Source organism: Euprymna scolopes, chromosome 31 (assembly GCF_053919585.1).
Source record: "Euprymna scolopes isolate OS-2025 chromosome 31, ASM5391958v1, whole genome shotgun sequence".
Classification (NCBI taxonomy): Eukaryota; Metazoa; Mollusca; class Cephalopoda; order Sepiida; family Sepiolidae; genus Euprymna; species Euprymna scolopes.
In genome coordinates this window covers 44,222,854-44,241,144 of record NC_136512.1, presented here as the reverse complement: position 1 = coordinate 44,241,144, position 18,291 = coordinate 44,222,854, and the positions used below count along the sequence as shown (strand labels likewise).

General features: G+C 31.7%; 1 protein-coding gene across 2 annotated transcripts in view; it reads left to right on the top strand.

Annotated features, from left to right (window-relative positions):
- The window catches only part of LOC145255726 (sorting nexin-6-like), a 166,875-nt gene that overhangs the window by 95,179 nt on the left and 53,405 nt on the right, over positions 1-18,291 (top strand). The window contains exons 1-2 of one of the 2 annotated variants that reach the window (XM_080114333.1): positions 413-431; positions 9,402-9,512. In XM_080114333.1, the coding sequence (XP_079970459.1) occupies positions 429-431; positions 9,402-9,512 (114 nt within the window). In that variant the 5' untranslated portion in view covers positions 413-428. Of the gene's footprint in view, positions 1-412; positions 432-9,401; positions 9,513-18,291 lie in introns of those variants that run through there. The other variant, XM_080114332.1, reaches the window with a different exon arrangement.

The window sequence follows — 18,291 nt, the reverse complement described above, 5'->3', positions numbered from 1 at the left end:
GTAACCTTGAAACCGCATAAGTCTGGACTAGTGTAAACCGAGGACTCCCTGTACACTTTTAATAAATTTGTTTTTACTTCTAATATTTTTTTTTTATTCATACACGCACACAAAAATACGTTTGAAAAAGAATATGTAAAAGCAGACATTATAAATAAAACGCTGATATTTATCATCATACGACTATTAGTGCTACTACTGAAACTCCTACTACTTATAATAAAATGTTTATTAAATGGTAGCAGTAATTGCAATGGCAAAATGTTTTCGACACAAATACAATGAGTGTTTATTGCTAGTTCCTCCTACTTCTTTGTACCACTAAGAAAAAATACATGCAATTCTGTAGAAGAGCTGGATTAAATATTTTTTGCCATTGTACAATATTCAAAATAGATTACTGTTGAAATAAAAAACATCTCACTAGTATGGTAAGTGTTAATAATATTAATAAAGTCTCAATGAATTAGTTTATAATAAACAGATCCACGTCCTTTATATATTAGATATGTATGGTTTTCACCCTTTCACTCAGATCTACGACCATCCACATACTTTTGTAGTATAATCATTATTTCATATTTCCACCTTTTTCAATCTCAAATTAAATAATTTATATTTTCATACAAACAAGGTATGTTCTCTCTCCATACACTTTTTCTTTGAGACACGTTTTTATTAGATAATCCATATTATTTCTGATATATTTGATCAATTGCTATGTTTGCTACTCTTACCAAAATTACAGAATGGACAATAAAAACTAATACACTTTTCGTCTTCTTTATCCAAACATTTCATTACTTTGACAAAAAATAAGTCCATTAAAAAACGGGAATTTAGATTAAATTGAATCATTTTATCTTAAATTGTTATTTAAAAATTTTTTTTACAGTAATTGTTTTAGTAATTGTGATTAAATATCTACAGTTCAAATATTTTACCTTCAACTAAAAAAAATATTCTTCTGTCTTGTTATGCTTAAATCATTTTACTATTTCATAAGCAATCACTTCACCAAAATCAACATGACATCACCTTCTTTTAAAGTCTGCATTAATCTTTGTAAATGCTGAAATTCATTAGATATTTTTAGCAGTATATTTAGTTGGTTGCCTTCTTTACAATGTGCTGATAAAGTTTGCAGCATGAATGTATTTGTACTAACAAACACTAATTTTCATTGTTTATGTTTTACAGTTCACATTCAACTCGGTTAAGGCCTCTATATCATTGAGATTTTTTCAGTTTTTCTTCATGGCACAACATTTGCTATTGTTCGAATGTTTGCAGGTTCAAATCCACTTGAGGGTTATTATTTTTATTGTTTACCCTTTTGGAGTTAATCCAAACACTTATGTGTTTTGCATATTACTTATTGAAATTAACCAAATTAAAAAATTTTTTTTTATTCCAATAACTCAAATCTACCAGAATTCATTTCTGCTTAGAAATAAGTTAGACATTTCGATGAATTACTTTGTGAATTATTACTTATTGAATTATTACTTATTGAAATTAACCAAATTAAAAAAAAAATTTTTTTATTCCAATAACTCAAATCTACCAGAATTCATTTCTACTTAGAAATAAGTTGGACATTTTGATGAATTACTTTGTGAATTTCAAGTTTTCTCGCTTTACATTTTTTTGCTATTCTTCATTTTATAAAATACTAGCATTTCAGCCCGGCATTGCCCGGGTGTTTGGAGGTGTATGCTGAGCAAAATTTATTGTTTGGGGCTCAAATCAAGCTATTAAGTTAGATCCATGTCCAAGGAACCTATATCTAAAATTTCAAGTGTTTAGACTCAAAATTGGCGGCAACGGTCAAATCGTTGAACTTCGATCCCTTAACAGACAAATTTCTGGCCGAAAACAGATTACAAAGATTTTCTCAAATTTCAGTACCCTGAATATCAAATTTCGGTCTGTAGACTGAAAATTGACAATTATTGTGTAGGGAAATGTACACACACAGACACACACATGTTCACTTTTATAGATATATAGATTGAAAGAATCAGGAAGCAATTTACATCAAAGAATTTTAGAAATTGACATGAAAATAACCTTAAACCTCAAACCACCCTGAATAAGGAAAACTATCTAATATATGAAACCAAATTGTTTCTCCAATTTGATTTATCTAAATTTCTCCGGGAGAGTTTTTCCTTATAAATTAAAATTTTATTAATTTTTAGAACTAAAAAAAAAATTTCTTAAAGACAAAAAGAAAATCATCCTTTTCAATGATAAGAGAGCTATCAGAATTCTAGCCATACTCAAGAATGTTGGTATCTTTTGAAAATGCAAATGTTTTTATATGCCAATTTCTGCTGTAGTTAGACCAGTTCAAATAAATACCCACATCTATGGAACATTTTTTCAGTGAAGTGTACTCGCTCTCAGAAAATTCATTTAACTTCCCACCACCCCATTTACCTATGGTGGCTTTTTTTTTTTTTTTTTATTAAATCAGTTTTTTTTGTTTGTAAATAGAAATTATCAGAAACATTTTTGCTATTTTAGTTCATTGTGACTACATATGCATTGCAGATAACCAAATAATAAAACCAAATATGACAAAAATAGACCAAAAATAATACACCAAAAAAATAAGCCAAACAAGAAATAAGTCAAACTAATGCACCAAAAAATAAGGCAAAGCAATGACAAAAGTATGATTGTAAAAACAAACTAAAGATTTATAAAATTAGGATTACGCACTATCACCAAATATCATCTTCCTACATTAACGATTTATATATATTATATTTATATATATATTATTTATATATACTATATATTTGATTTTAAAGAGGGTGGGCATGTATTTTGAAATGCTTAATGAGATATATTTGTCAAGGGAGAAGAGAGAGCTCTTATTTCTCTTTATTTTCTTCCTTTTTTTTTTTTTTTACTTTTTTGTCTTTCTTTTCTCGTTTTTTCTCAACTTTTGGCAGACGTGTATGCTATAACCTCTCTTCTCGTTTTACTAATTGAAAAAAATTCTTTGAAATGCGATTAAGCAGAAAAATTTCAAATTATTAAAAAACATTTTTGATTATTTAATTTTTAGCAGGAGGGTTCAGTTTTCAACATATGATAGTTCTTACTTTATTTTTCGACTGGTATTGAGCCAAAGATCTCATTCACAAATATTTTTTTTTTTTAATTTTGAACAGCAACTGATTGATTGTTAAAACTTAGATGAAATTGAACTTCTCCCTAAAAATTGAATAATAAATTAAAAAAAAAAACACAAAGAAATAATATTTATAATAATCTGATTTATAGAGGGTTTTTTTTTATAGTGTTCCAAAAATTAAAAAAAAAAAAAGAAAAAGATCAGCAAAACCATTTTATAAGAGTTTGGTTATGCATCGTACTTGTCTACTCAGCCTTTTTTTTTTTTTTTTTTTTTTACACTGTGGTTTTCTCTTCAAATTATCTCCTAACTTGTTATGTTAAACAATTTCAATTGTTGATCATTCAGAGGTGGCTATGTACTCTTTTATATTTCTTGTCATTATTATTTATTACATATCATTTTACAATTTTGTTTAGAAATAAGTCTGTATTCATTAGTTACAATAATCGTTTCCTTTTGGCTTCCCCAACACAGCTAACGGCGAAAGATGTGCCAGCACCCAAATTTAGCAAATGGTTATCTGCTAATGACGATTATGGACAGACGTCTGGCCAGTATATTTCAGAAAAGTTTCTGGACTTGATCTGGTACAAGGTCTCTTCTCTAATTCCCTTTCAGGCATTTCAGTTTATTTTAACGTTCAAATTTTATGGATTTTTATTTTTTTAATCTGTGCCCTCTCTTTCTTGCTCTTTTTACAAACTTCTTGCGCATGGGTGTATTCAGTTTCTTCTGTGGCCACCTCTTGTAATGTACAGCAAAAGTTCCTTATTTCTTTGGCATATGCTTTACCATTTAGTCCTCAAATATTCAATTCCATCTGGTTCTTCTGCTTCAGTGATTCTTTACAGTCACACTGCCATGAAAAAGTCATTTTTTTTTTACATAGATCAATTTTTTAAAAACTAATACTAAAAAAAAATCACAATTTCTGCATTTTGATAACAAAAAAGTATTTTTTTTGTTTTGTTTTAAAATTTAAAACCTGCTATTACATAATATTATGAACGATGTCCTGTTTATCTCTATATTAAAGTACATGCAGCTTAAAATACTATTCTTTCCTTTAATAATTACAAGAAACCTTCTCAACCACTAATAGCTATAGTTAATGATAAATTACCTGAAAATACTTCATTCAAACTCCTCAGCTTAACATTCACAGGGAACATGAGTTGGAACAGATATATCAAGGGCATTGCCGTGGCTTCTGTGAGGAAGATGGGCTCCCTCTACCGTGCTAGAAAGTTACTTACACCTGAAAGTATTCTGTACCTCTGTAAGGCCACTTTTGTCTATGTATGGAGTATTGTTATCATATTTGGGCTGGTGCGTCTGCTACTAGACTCTCACTTCTAGTAACAATCGCAGACACCATTACGTTCAGTGCTGGACAAGGCGCATACTGCTACTTAATTTGACGATCATAGTTTTTAAATCAGTAATAAGTACATTTCTTCTACGTCCATCAAAATAAAACTTATATAACTGGATTCACAGTAAAATTTACTTTAAAATGGTATTTTAATATTTTTGTTGTGATTTGTTTATTCGAAGAAATCGCTATTTAAATCCGACTATTAACGATGAAATCTGTCAGCATAGAATGCCCGCTCGCGGTAGATGGCTTTTTGCAAATAAGTGATCAGAGTGTGTTCACATAAATACTCGTAGCGAAAGTTGTACCCGTCAACAGCGTTTCTAGTTGTTGTAGCTAATTAGGGAAAAGAATTATTTTTGCTACGGAATTTGAACACAACACTTACGTCTTTCCAGTCAAAAGTTAGAATATTTCAAAGTTGATGCTTTGTAGTACAAAGATAAGTAAAGATAGAAACTTTAACAGCGAAAATATTAATTTCTTTTGTCCTAAAATTTGAAAAGAATTGGATAAAAACTTTTTATGCTAGAGTAGTTAGAAATACTGATGAGCGCTTATAAACATGAGAATTTTTGTGCGCCGTTGCGCACATAAAAAAATCTGTAAACACACATTCGTCAACTAACTTACAAAGTATTCATTTTATTTTTTTTATTATTTAGAAAAAATAAGTTTTTAATTATGGAAAGCAAAATAATATTTTTCAAAAATAAATTATTTGAAAAAGAATGACCGACAATGACCACGCTTTTAAATGAATTAAAACGCACAAACCTCTTATCCAGTTAAGTAAAAAAATAACTTTTATTGGGTTTGTTTTACAATCCACAGAGGTATGAAAAAGTGGCCATTAGTTTAATGAACTTAAAAAACATAATTGTAATTTGTACAAAATTTCCTTTAATTTGATATGCTACAAGCCATATTTTGTTAATAATTTCTTTGAATTGCATTGTGGTAGCCATCTTGGATTTCCTGGTTGCCATCTTGGATTTTTCACGGTGTAATGATGGAAAATGATAAAGTCCATCAGAATAACATTTCACATTTCACATTTCCTTTAATTTGATATACTACAAGCCATATTTTGTTAATAATTTCTTTGAATCATGTCATGGTGGCATCTTGGATTTTCTGGTCACCATCTTGGATTTCCCAGTTGCCATCTTGGTTGCATCATGATGTTATAATGGGAAATGATAATATCCATCAGAATAATACTTCCTATGATGATAAGCCTTATTTACCATTTTTCTGAGCTGTTTTTATGATGTTTCTACTTAAAATTGTTAAAATGAAGTGGGAATATGCTAATTAGTTTGTAAGTTAGCAAGTGAGATGGTTGTAAATAATGCCAACTGGACCTTCACGGTATTATGATTTGTTCAAAATTTCATAATATCTTTAAAAAATCTGAAGATACAGTCTTTTAAAGATGGGGTAGTCTGTAAATTATGCAAATTTCCTACCATTTTCAGTCACAAGCTTATATGCATTTGAATAGGACTGACTTAAGGCAAAATGTCCAGTGAACAACACATTTTTGATAGTTTGAATGGTCATAACTCCAGTTCTAATCGGCCGATTTTAAAAAACTAAAGATATTATTTCTTTGTTTTTTTATGCTCTTTTCAATAATGCTTGATTTTAGTTTATTCAATATAAAGAAAAAAATGGCGTGGCATTGCTACTTCTAGGGAGGGTTCAAAAGAGTCGCCAACCTAATAGGTCCTGAACTGTCAGCTAGGCCTCCTTGACAAAAATATGTTGCATCCCTCTGTTTTACAAGTATTTTAATGGTGTATCCCCTCAACATAAATACCCCCAACAAACCCAGCAAGCAGCAAAATCCCACCTCTACACAGTAGAGATCGCCAGATGCAAGAAAGCCTTCTATTCTAAGAGTTTCTTCCCCCAGAACTGCTAGACTTTAAAATTTCCTTCCGGGTTCGTGCTTCCCCTACTGTACTGACATGCTGAAGTTCAAGTGTAATGTAAACAGACATCTTGCTGCTCAACTCCTTACATAGTATCCCTGCAATTCAATCCCAATACCGGCCCTGTCGGTGGGGTATTAGAATACGCCGACTGTCTCCCTGCAGAGGGTAAAAGTCCCTCAATGGGGGTCCTGGATATGACCTTAAACTATATCCAGTGATGAGGGCCCCAGCTTGTGGGTTTTGGGGAGTGTGGAGCCACCCTTTAATTACCATTGCTCCCAGGTCCACTCTGACCCGGAGTGGTAGTACCTGTTAGGGTCCCAACTATGGGTTAAATAGAAACCGACGTGAAAACAACAAATATATTCTATTAAAAAAATTTTTCTTCAAAATCTTTAGATTCAGCATTAAATAACCCGAAAAGGGTTGATATGCCGTAAAACAAAAACAACCAACCAACCAACCAATCCCAATACTAGTAGCCCCCACCCCACATCAAAGTAACACTGTGCCTTGTTTGGTGTGAAAATGCAATAATAATTAAAAAAATTTGAAAGTTATGGTGCTTTGAGAACCTTATTTTTCATGTTTACTGCATTATTTACCTGCTTCTTTATGTGGGCAGAGTAAGACATGAGGTGAGGTTTTAATGTTGGGTAAATTCAGCTCCCCAAAAGGGATACTCTTGATTCGGACACAAATAAAAACTGTTTAGCTAGAATTTTTTTTTTTCACTATCAGAGGACAGAAAATATGAAGTATGGTTTCGGCCAAAAAGGCAAAGAGTCAAATATAATGAGATCAAGAGTACAGCAACTCCAACGATCATATAATAAGCAAAACTACTGTGATTTGAAGAGGTGTATCTATTGAACTATTTAAAAATGAAATCATTGTAGCAGTATTGTAATAAATCACCAAATTTTCTTATTGGGAATATGGTAATTTCTTTTTTTTTTTTTTCTTTATTTTCTTCACCTTTTGTAAATTGGTATTTGCAGTTTCTTGGTGAAAATAAAAGTGGTTTCTTTTAATTTAACTCTCAACACACAAACATTAACAAACAGTAATAGTTTAGCCTGCGAAAAATATTTTATTAATTTTAGTTTAGGAAAAAATATTCTAAGAATAAATTAAATTGAGATTTTTTAGTTTTTTTCTGGATTTTGTTATCATTTTACAAAAGCATTCAAATCACATTAATTATTGGTTCTGACTGATTTCAGATTGCTGTATTTGATATCGAGATTATTGCATCATTTTCACTAATAGTTTTAAGGAAACGTATGCATCTATCTCTCATCTCCCAGCTATGAATGAAAGAGTGCAGCACTGCTCTTCATGTGTCCCTTGTGCAACTTCAACCCAGGATGATTGCAAACATGAGATAATATGAATAAGCAGTTCAGTGTTTTTATTAAAACACTTGTTAGAATTTTCCTAGGTATTTTATATATTATTATATTTTTAAAAATTTCTTATTTTTTATACTGATCTGGAGAAGGGTTCCACACTAGCCCTAAATACTTGTCTATATCAGATGTTGTCTGCTGGGAAAAGTTTACTATGATCCACCAACTATTGCCATAGCATCACTCATAAAATTTTGTCCTCCTTCATACAATATAGCTTATCCAGATTTTTTTTCAATTTTTAAAGCAAATGTAACATTTCTGTATGTAGAAGAATTAAAATTGCGAGAGAAAAAAAAAAAAAAAACGAAACTCAGATGACAGACTGTTTAATCCAAAGCTTTAAACATTTCTCCAATAGCATTTCTTTCTCAGTTCTTATTGCTGTACTAGATACTAATTCTCCAACTTCAGGATTTGATTAGCTCCATGAAAACTGCATAATAGCATTTCCAAGCATCTCTCTTTTTTATTCATTTGTTGCTAATATCCCATTTTAATTTCAAATACACTTTTCATCAATATTTATGTCATCTATTTAGCTTTCCTGAATCAATCATTCTTTTAGTCATCCTTCTTTTTATATACATACTAGCAGGCTGTCTGGTGTTGCCCAGTCATAAAATATACTTAAATATGATATTTTAATTCATGCAGATTTCATATTTGTCCATATCTTGAATACAAAAAATGCTACCTATTTTAATTTTCAATCTAAAACAACTTATATCTCATGTTTTTTTTATTTTGTGCAATCTTTCTGACGTATTTACTTTTCCATTGTGTTTCTTGGATTTAACATAGGTTAATATGTCTTATATCAAGAAACTCGACAATCTCTCCTAACGTTCATTACAAGTTTCCAACTTATAAAAGTATTATAGTTCATTTGGCAAACATAATGCGTTATATTAAAGAATCAGGAAGATTTAGTTCTAAAATGAAAAGATTAATCAGAATAATTGTACGGAAAAGTTGAATATTTTCTTTAAACAAAGTTGTTTGAATAGCTAAAAATATATTAGATGTCAACGATCATGGTTTTCTTAACTCGGCAATTTGCAATTATTTTCTGAGACAAATTATTGGATTAGATGGTATTTTTTATAGTGTTTTCCTTTCTCTCTACTAATTTCTCTACCAGGGCTTGATCATCTACTATTTTGCCTATAGTTTTTTTTGTTTTTTTTTTTTTTTGGGGGGGGGTCATACTTTTCTCAAGAGTTTTAGTGAAAAAGCTGCAATAGCTGATTGAATGCGACACACAGATTATAGTCTACACTGGTAGCCACTGCATTATTGTCACTTCAATATAAATACTAAATGAAATTAGTTGGTCACTTCAATATAAATACTAAATGAAATTAGTTGGTTATCCATTGAACTCATCTTGTAACTTGTTTTCATGCGAGCATACTTATTGCATTTGAAATTGAGTGTATTTTAATTTCTCCATGAATTCAATCTTGACATTATTTTTTGTAATCTCAACTAATATTTTTTTTTTTTTCCAGACAACACTCTCTCAATTCCAGGAACCAGAATTTTCCGTCGTCAGACAGCATGAAGAATTTATCTGGCTTCATGACCGTTATGTGGAAAATGAAGAATATGCAGGAATTGTTGTGAGTATTCCCTTCTACTCTTTCATTCTTTCTCCGTCTTTTATCTGTCCGTTTACTGTCATAGAAAGAAAATAAGTGGTGGACCTAGGAATTTTCCAGCAGAGTTTTTGTGCTACTTGTAAGCATTTGGTACACAAAAAGTGCAGTGGGTTAGGAGCGAATAACGACTTTGTGTACGAATAATGTATAACAATCGAGACGGATGAAAACCCAGATGTGGAGAAAGTATGGCAAAAATATTGATGTTGTTCAGACCTTTTGTTAGCTTGGTGCTACCATTGGAGCACCAGATGAAGCAGATGCTAGTGTGATTGCAGGATTTCCGAATGATGGAGTAAGTTGAAGGAATTTCTGCCATCACTACTCGGCAGAGCATTATAATTGTCAAACAATGGAAGAATCTGTCAAGCATATGTACGCAATGTGATGTATAGAATGGAACCTGATTAGTAAGGATTGAAGATATGCGTTGAGAAATGAAATGATGAATGTTTAATGTTTAGATTGAGAAATGAAATGATGAATGTTTAATGTCTAGATCTGAGAAATGAAATGATGAATGTTTAATGTTTAGATTGAGAAATGTAATGATGAATGTTTAATGTTTAGATTGAGAAATGAAATGATGAATGTTTAATGTTTAGATCTGAGAAATGAAATGATAGATGTTTAATGTTTAGATTGAGAAATGAAATGATGAATGTTTAATGTTTAGATCTGAGAAATGAAATGATGAATGTTTAATGTTTAGATCTGAGAAATGAAATGATGGATGTTTAATGTTTAGATTGAGAAATGAAATGATGGATGTTTAATGTTTAGATCTGAGAAATGAAATGATGGATGTTTAATGTTTAGATCTGAGAAATGAAATGATGGATGTTTAATGTTTAGATCTGAGAAATGAAATGATGGATGTTTAATGTTTAGATCTGAGAAATGAAATGATGAATGTTTAATGTTTAGATCTGAGAAATGAAATGATGAATGTTTAATGTTTAGATCTGAGAAATGAAATGATGAATGTTTAATGTTTAGATCTGAGAAATGAAATGATGAATGTTTAATGTTTAGATCTGAGAAATGAAATGATGAATGTTTAATGTTTAGATCTGAGAAATGAAATGATGAATGTTTAATGTTTAGATCTGAGAAATGAAATGAATGTTTAATGTTTAGATTGAGAAATGAAATGATGAATGTTTAATGTTTAGATCTGAGAAATGAAATGATGAATGTTTAATGTTTAGATTGAGAAATGTAATGATGAATGTTTAATGTTTAGATCTGAGAAATGAAATGATGAATGTTTAATGTTTAGATCTGAGAAATGAAATGATGAATGTTTAATGTTTAGATCTGAGAAATGAAATGATGAATGTTTAATGTTTAGATCTGAGAAATGAAATGATGAATGTTTAATGTTTAGATCTGAGAAATGAAATGATGAATGTTTAATGTTTAGATCTGAGAAATGAAATGATGAATGTTTAATGTTTAGATCTGAGAAATGAAATGATTGATGTTTAATGTTTAGATCTGATGACCTCGAATGGAAATTAAATCTGAACAGTTTAAAGAGATGTGTGCAGAAAAGTAAACTTCAATGGTATTGAAAGGATTGATGAAAGTTCTTGGGTTAATAGATTTAGAACAGTTGAAGTAGCAGGTTCAACTCACAGAGGAAAGTCAAGTAAAACATGTGAAAATGTGCTAAAACCAAACTTGAGAGAAAGTGGGATAAATAAAGACCTGGCCAGAAATAGATTTGTTTGGAATTAGCCAATTCATGTAAAATGGACGTTAAACCAAATAGGATTCATTTTTATTGTCATATTATTTGAATTTAAAAAAAAAAATGATATTGACGGATGCATATTTTTCATGCAATATTTACCCTTTTTATATATATATTTAAAAGTTTATTTTCATTTTTTTTATTGGCAAAAAAATGACACTTTTTAGAAACAAGATGTAATCTGATACATCATGACTTTCCCGACATCAGTAATAGAAACTAGGAACTTACTACACTACTAACAAATTCTTAATGATATTGACAAAATAATTTTGTATTGTGTACAATTGTAAGCCCCCACCTTCCACAGACTATTGTCCGCAATGACGGTGGATTACAAGTTAAATGCAACGCCCCCCCTCCCCAACTGTGGAATCACACATGCAACATCATCTAGTCTTGGACTCTTTAAAGGTATTCAGGCAGGTATTCTGGATGCTGGACCCATCCATATACTGTCAGATAGGTGCACAAAAAACCTGCATACCCTAAGTCAGTGTAACAACACTATTTCCACATCAACAGGTTTTTGGAGGTACTCAAACAGTACTTTCGCTCTCAGTGATATCTCTGAGGTTGGTCATCAAATCGCTGGTCATTATTAGTAGATTCTTCTTTCGCAAAAGACCACCATTCAGTTGAAAACCCTTGTCACTGGAAAGGTTTGATTTGTTGATATCTGAAAAATTGAATCCCTTTCAAAACACAAAAAAAGGCAAACAAGTCATTAAAAATTGTTAAATGTTTACAATAAAATATGTGTGTGTGTGTGTGTGTGAAAGTGCGTGTCTGTCTGTGTACATTTCCCTACACAATAACTCTGTCAATTTTCAGACTCGAAATTTTGAGATTTGGGAAAATCCTTGTAATCGGTTTTCGGCCAGAAATTTGGCTGTTAAGAGGTCAAAGCTCAACGATTTGACCTTTGAGAACTCTGCTAAACTCCTCCGCCAATTCTTGAAATTTTAGATATAGGTTCGTTGGACATGGATCTAACTTAATAACTTAATTTGAGCCCAAAACAATAAATGTTAAGGGGTCATAATAGGGGTCAAAGTTAAAAAAATTTGACTGCTTCGGTCGCGACCAAATTACTCAGACAATTTCTGGTCTAAACATTTGAAATTTTACATAAAGGGTATTTACAGATAGGGCAAGCTTTTTAATCGGTTTGGGTCGAAAATTTGAGCTACCAATATATAAATCTATGTATGTTTGCCTAAAACTTTCGACAAAGGCGACTGATTTTTATAAAATCAGTATTGTTTTGAAGTTCAACCTTTTAGACGACAAATATTGAAAAATTGGCTGAAAACATTAATTTCTTCACCTTCAACTGGGCACTTTTCTACAGGAGAGGGGGGGAGATTTCACCAATATTTTCCAAAGTCATCCTCTCCTTTCGATTGTCTAGCCTTAATTAAAACCTATGTCACTTCCGGTTTGGCGATGGTCGTAATAGCAAAGACGTTATGTTTTTTTCCCATTCTTTTCCTCCTTCGTGGTAGGGGTTCGAGCCTGCCTTCCTACTACCACTTTTTTTTTTTTTTTTTTTTTTTGCTCAACACACACCTCCAAACACCCGGGCAACGCCGGGCTCCCATGCTAGTATATATGTATGTATGTGGCTGGTTACTTTTAATGCATCTAAAACCAAGCTTCTATCTTTACATCAACGTTCTGATCCCCATCTGGCATCAATTGAAATGAATGTGTCTTGTCTTGGGGAGGCCTCATGTTTTGACAAGCTTCTGGGCTTGGCCTTTACTCTTGATCTTAAATGGAACATGCACATCAAATCTATTGCCAAGGCCGCTGGAAAAATGGTGGGATCTTTCTATCGATCCAGTAAATATCTCACTGTTGATACAATTCTCTACCTATATAAGAGCCAGGTACGTCCAAGGATGGAGTACTGTTGTTACATCTGGGCAGGAGCTGCTAGACAGGACTTGTCCTGCTTTGATAGAGTTCAAAATAGATTTCGTAGATGTCGTTTTCTCTTCCCTGCAACCTCTATCTCACAGAAGAAATTTTGTGAGTTTGTCTCTGCTTTATCGTTATTTTCATGGCAAGTGCTCGATTGAGCTTCAATCTGTGGTCCCCCCCCCCCCTCGCCAAACTTTCACAAGAAACACTCGTCTAGCTGAAAACACTATCAATAATTACCCCCGCTCTTTATCTGTGCCTAAACCTAAACGTAGATTCCATGAACAAAGCTTCTTTCTTAGAACTGTACGCCTGTGGAATTGTCTTCCGCTTTCCTGCTTTCCAGCTGACTACAATATGGTTGTCTTCAAGTCCAACGTAAACAAGTTCTTGATGATCCGTTCCACTTTAGTTAACAAATTTACCGAATTTCCATTACTAACGATTACTATATTGTCCAATTGACTACTGTATACTCTTAACCCTTATCCTCGAGTGGTCTCTGGCCTTGATAAGTGGTTATGCCTATGTAAAAAAAAAAAAAAGTATGTATGTATTACTTTACACACAAAGAATGTTAACTGGTAATTCTATTACTAATTTAAAAATACTGTTTTCAACTTAATGCCTTTTTTTTTTTTAATACTAAGTTCATCTGGGTGAAGTTGAGTTGGTGATTATTTCTGGCTGTACATCTGGGCGTTTGTGTCCCAAAATGGCATGGATTTCTCAGATTGTGTCAATAAGACTCTGATCATCTGAAAATCTTTGTTTTTATTAAGCCACTATTTGCTCCCCTCTCTCAATATAATCACCATATCTACCTTACCAATTTTTCCATTTTATCTTTTTCTTTCTTCATCTTCATCTATATTTTCTCTCTTTTCCCTTTTTTCTTTACTTAAATAACTTATCAAGAAATGTTAGTTCACTGCGAGAATTTGTCAGAAACACCTCCAGCTTTTTATTTTAATATTTATTAAGAGTAATCTCCCCTGAAAAAAGTCAATATTTTAAATTAAAAAGAAATTGTTCAATTTAAAGCAATGAAAGATATTTTCAAACTCAGATTTTTCCCGAACCTATAGATCGGAAGTCCCTCAAAATAAAATAAGAATATAAATTCCTAAAAAATAAAAGCAATAAGTACATAATAATAATAATAGTAGTAGTAGTAAATATATAAATTACAATCCGGAAAAAATATGTGCGATCACCATTCCTGGTAAGAAACAGATATAAACTGAGGCCGAAGAGAATCCAACATTTTTCGACCATAAACTGGTCTCCTTATATCGGATTTCAAACCAATGGTACCAATGTTTTTTCTGACCTTCTGTAAAATTTAAAATGAATATATTTAAAAACTTGCATATTCATTAAGATTTAACATGCGTATTTGGTAAGTTTTACTGCAGTTGCTTTGGTTCAAGCATGTGAGAACAGTAGTAAATCAATTGTTATTGATAAAAATTCCCTCCTCTCCGTCTGTGCAATGTTGGGTAGCTCTGCTAGTATTCAATATTTTTGTAACTGTGACTAAATGAATAACCTTTTGTATTTTTTCTTACTCAATTAATTATCCAGCTGCTGTGATGTCTCATGAACAGAATGTTTTTGTTATAAGCCATATTCTATTATTATAAAATAGTTTTACCCAATTCAACAAGAGCTTCCAAAAAAACAAAACAAAAACAAAACGGTTATCTTTATTCTGTATTTGTTCATTAAATAAACATTTTGTTCCTTGTTTATTTTTTTTTAGCATAGCTTTGCACAGCTGCTGTTTGATAGAAAACTCGCCAACAAAAAAACATTCTTCCATTAAAAGAGCTGTTTTTCTCTCCTTTTTTATTTGATTAAATATTCAATCAATAATTGAGAAAATACTTTTTCTTTTGTTATTGATTGTTTACTGATAATCCTCTTGGAACTGCATCAAATGGCTACTATCATATCTCTATATAAAGTTGGGTGTATGTTTATATATTTGTATGAGTCACTCCTAAAGTAACCAATTGTTATGAGTTTTGGAATATGCTTCTCGGTGTAAGGTTGAGCAATGTGGATTATATTTAGTTTTATGCAAAATGGGGCAAAGAGGAAGATGAAGTGCTAGATAAAACTTCAGATACTTTTTGATTTTTGTGAAATTTTAACAATAGTTATTATATATCTATTAATATTTCTGAAATTTCAGTTTCTTTTGAATATTTTAAAGGTTTTTTAGCAGACATAATACAAACACAACCTCCCATTTAAAAATGTAAATATTTTCAGATTTACATTATAATCATTAAACATTAAGCAAGATTCCTTGAATTGAGTTTTTTATAATCACTTATACTTGATCCTTACAGTTTATATATTTTCTAGAATTTGAATCATGTAATGGATTTTGATCAAAACTGGAATAAGTATTCTAGACATATGATCTTTGTAAGGAGATGTAAGTGATGCAAAACTGTTCTAGTCAGAATTTATTTTACCTGTCCCGAGATGCATAATTTTCTAGTACATAAAAACTCATTTCCTAATATATCAAATAATGTATAGGGTTCTACTATATTTAGTTTAACTAAACTTACAATTTGAGAAAACATTAGGCTAAAAAAAACATTTTTTTTTTGTTCAACCATATGAATATACTTGCATTTTCATCATGTTTGCATTTTCATTTCGCTGAAAACTTTCCAGTTTTCTCGTCTTCTTTTTACACTAGATACTAATAAACATCATACAAGAGAACTTTTATTTTTATCTCTCTCTCTCTCTCAGGCTGTTCTCATATTTTCTTCCTCTCTGACAGGTTTCAATGTCTGAAATCATCCTCACTGTTCCTTTTGTTTTGTTTCCATTCTTATGTTTTTGTTTACAAATTATAAGTATTAAAATGTACCTATTTACTATGCCTCCCCACGGGACAGAGTTAGACACCAGGGTCGTTTTTTAACGTGGAGAAAAGGTACAAAAATAAAAATTGTCTCAGTCGTGAAGGATTTCTCCTCCACCGAAAGAGAACAAGAAATAGAAGTGCAGCATCTGAAGAACAGATACTACACTTTGATCTTGTCCCGAAGGCCAATGTAATTCATTTCTTTTGCAGAATAAAAACAAATTATTAAATTTCACTATCTGAGTCAATGATTCCATTTGTTTCTATTTAATGTTCTAGATATATGATAATTTACAGATAATTGCCATCTTATGATATTTCTCCACTATTTCATAGGTGGCTATTTAGACCATCTGCAGATCTGCATGGCTTATAGCATATGTGTCAAACACTTTAAATTTCTGCTACCTATGTGCAGATTTTATACCTACATATTGTTGTGACAAACACTTGTACAACACAAATAACATTTTTTGACCTTCATAATTAAAATCTGGTGGACATAGCAAGTAATTACGTGATATCAGTGGTCAAATGGATTTCAGGCATCCCAGAATGAGCAACAAATACTTTATCATAATGCCAATTTTTAATTAAAATTTTTTTTTTTAATACTTCTAATTGAATCATAATCAAAACAATGTGCTTTCTGAATTTTTGAGATGGGGATTGATTATTCATATTATTTGGATTGTTTGGACTACTGTTCTCATCTTGAGTGTTATTCTCACGTTTTAGTCGATGTAACTTCCAACCTTCTTCAGTTAAACTCTGGAATCTGCATGAAGCGTTGAATAGATCACTTTATTTAATCCAAAGAGGTAGTCTGCTCTCCTTCCATCAGTCATGACTGGGTAGAAATTTTATGTAAAATCTGCAGTTGTATTTTAAATGTCGTCCACACTGAGTCTTCAACCTCCAGAAGAGTGTAACTTGCAATTCGATTTTGTAACTTGCAATTCAATTTTACGAAATATTTTAACCACTTTGCCATAGATTCTTGGAGATGACATTCAAATACAATTGAAAATTATTTGTGATTTCTAGTGAGTCATTGCTAACGGAATGTTACCCTCATTGATTAAATAAATAAGTTTGTTTGAAATTCCATGCATATTCCAGAGTTCAACAGAAAGATTTCAGAATTCAACACACCTGGAGAAGGTCAGAGGTTATGACTGAAACGTGAAAATATCACTCAAAGTGAGAACAGTAGACAAAAGAATTTGAATGATGCAAATAAAGCAATACACATTTTTATAAGTTTGCCATCAGTTTCCTTCTAGTTGAGTAGTTGTAGACATGATTGATCTGATATGGTTTTCAAAGGGGTGATGCATCTCTTAGACATCCAAGATTAATGAACTTTGTTAGCACAAAGCAAATTGGTTTTGAAGCATATGTTTTCATCCTTTTCTCATGCGTGTTTCAAACATTTCTAAGAGATGGATTTAGTTGTCGGGTACTCTTTGATATGTTTATTAGTTGAGATATTTAAACTACTGACAAGAACTTATCCTCAACAGCTATGGAAACACAACCACCAAAAATAAAGACTAGAAGGATTCTATTTCACCAAAAATGCTAAACTTTATCCATGATAACCTGGAAAGGGGGGGGGGGTCTACTTTTTTTATGGATAAGTGTGGTTTTATAATTTTTTGTTTTTTTTGAGGGTGGGCTTGCCATTCAGGATTAGTAATAGGGTTGAGGGAGGATTTTGGGGGGGGGGCTTTGCCACTTAGACTCAGGGTTAGTAATACTTTTCTTTTTTTTCCCCCCCCACTTAGATATAGTGCTAAAAAAAGATTGCGGGGTAGCTTACCACTGAGACATAGGGTTTATGGTAGGATATTTTTGCAGGCTAGCCATATCCTGTGACCTAGCTCAGGATTGTCGAAAGTGGGTTGCTATGGTCAGAAAATGGAGTTCACATTTTGGAGCCAGAGTATGAATGTATCATCCACATATAGCCACATAGTTGGTTTCAGTAGTGTTGAGCTTAATGCTAACTCCTCAAAACATTCCATGTATATATTGGCTAGTACTGGAGACAGTGGTGAACCCATTGCTAAACCTTGTTGTTGATATGTCTGTTCCCAACGTGAAATGGTTGTCAATTGGAATGCAGGTTCATTCTCTCAGTGATGTATCTA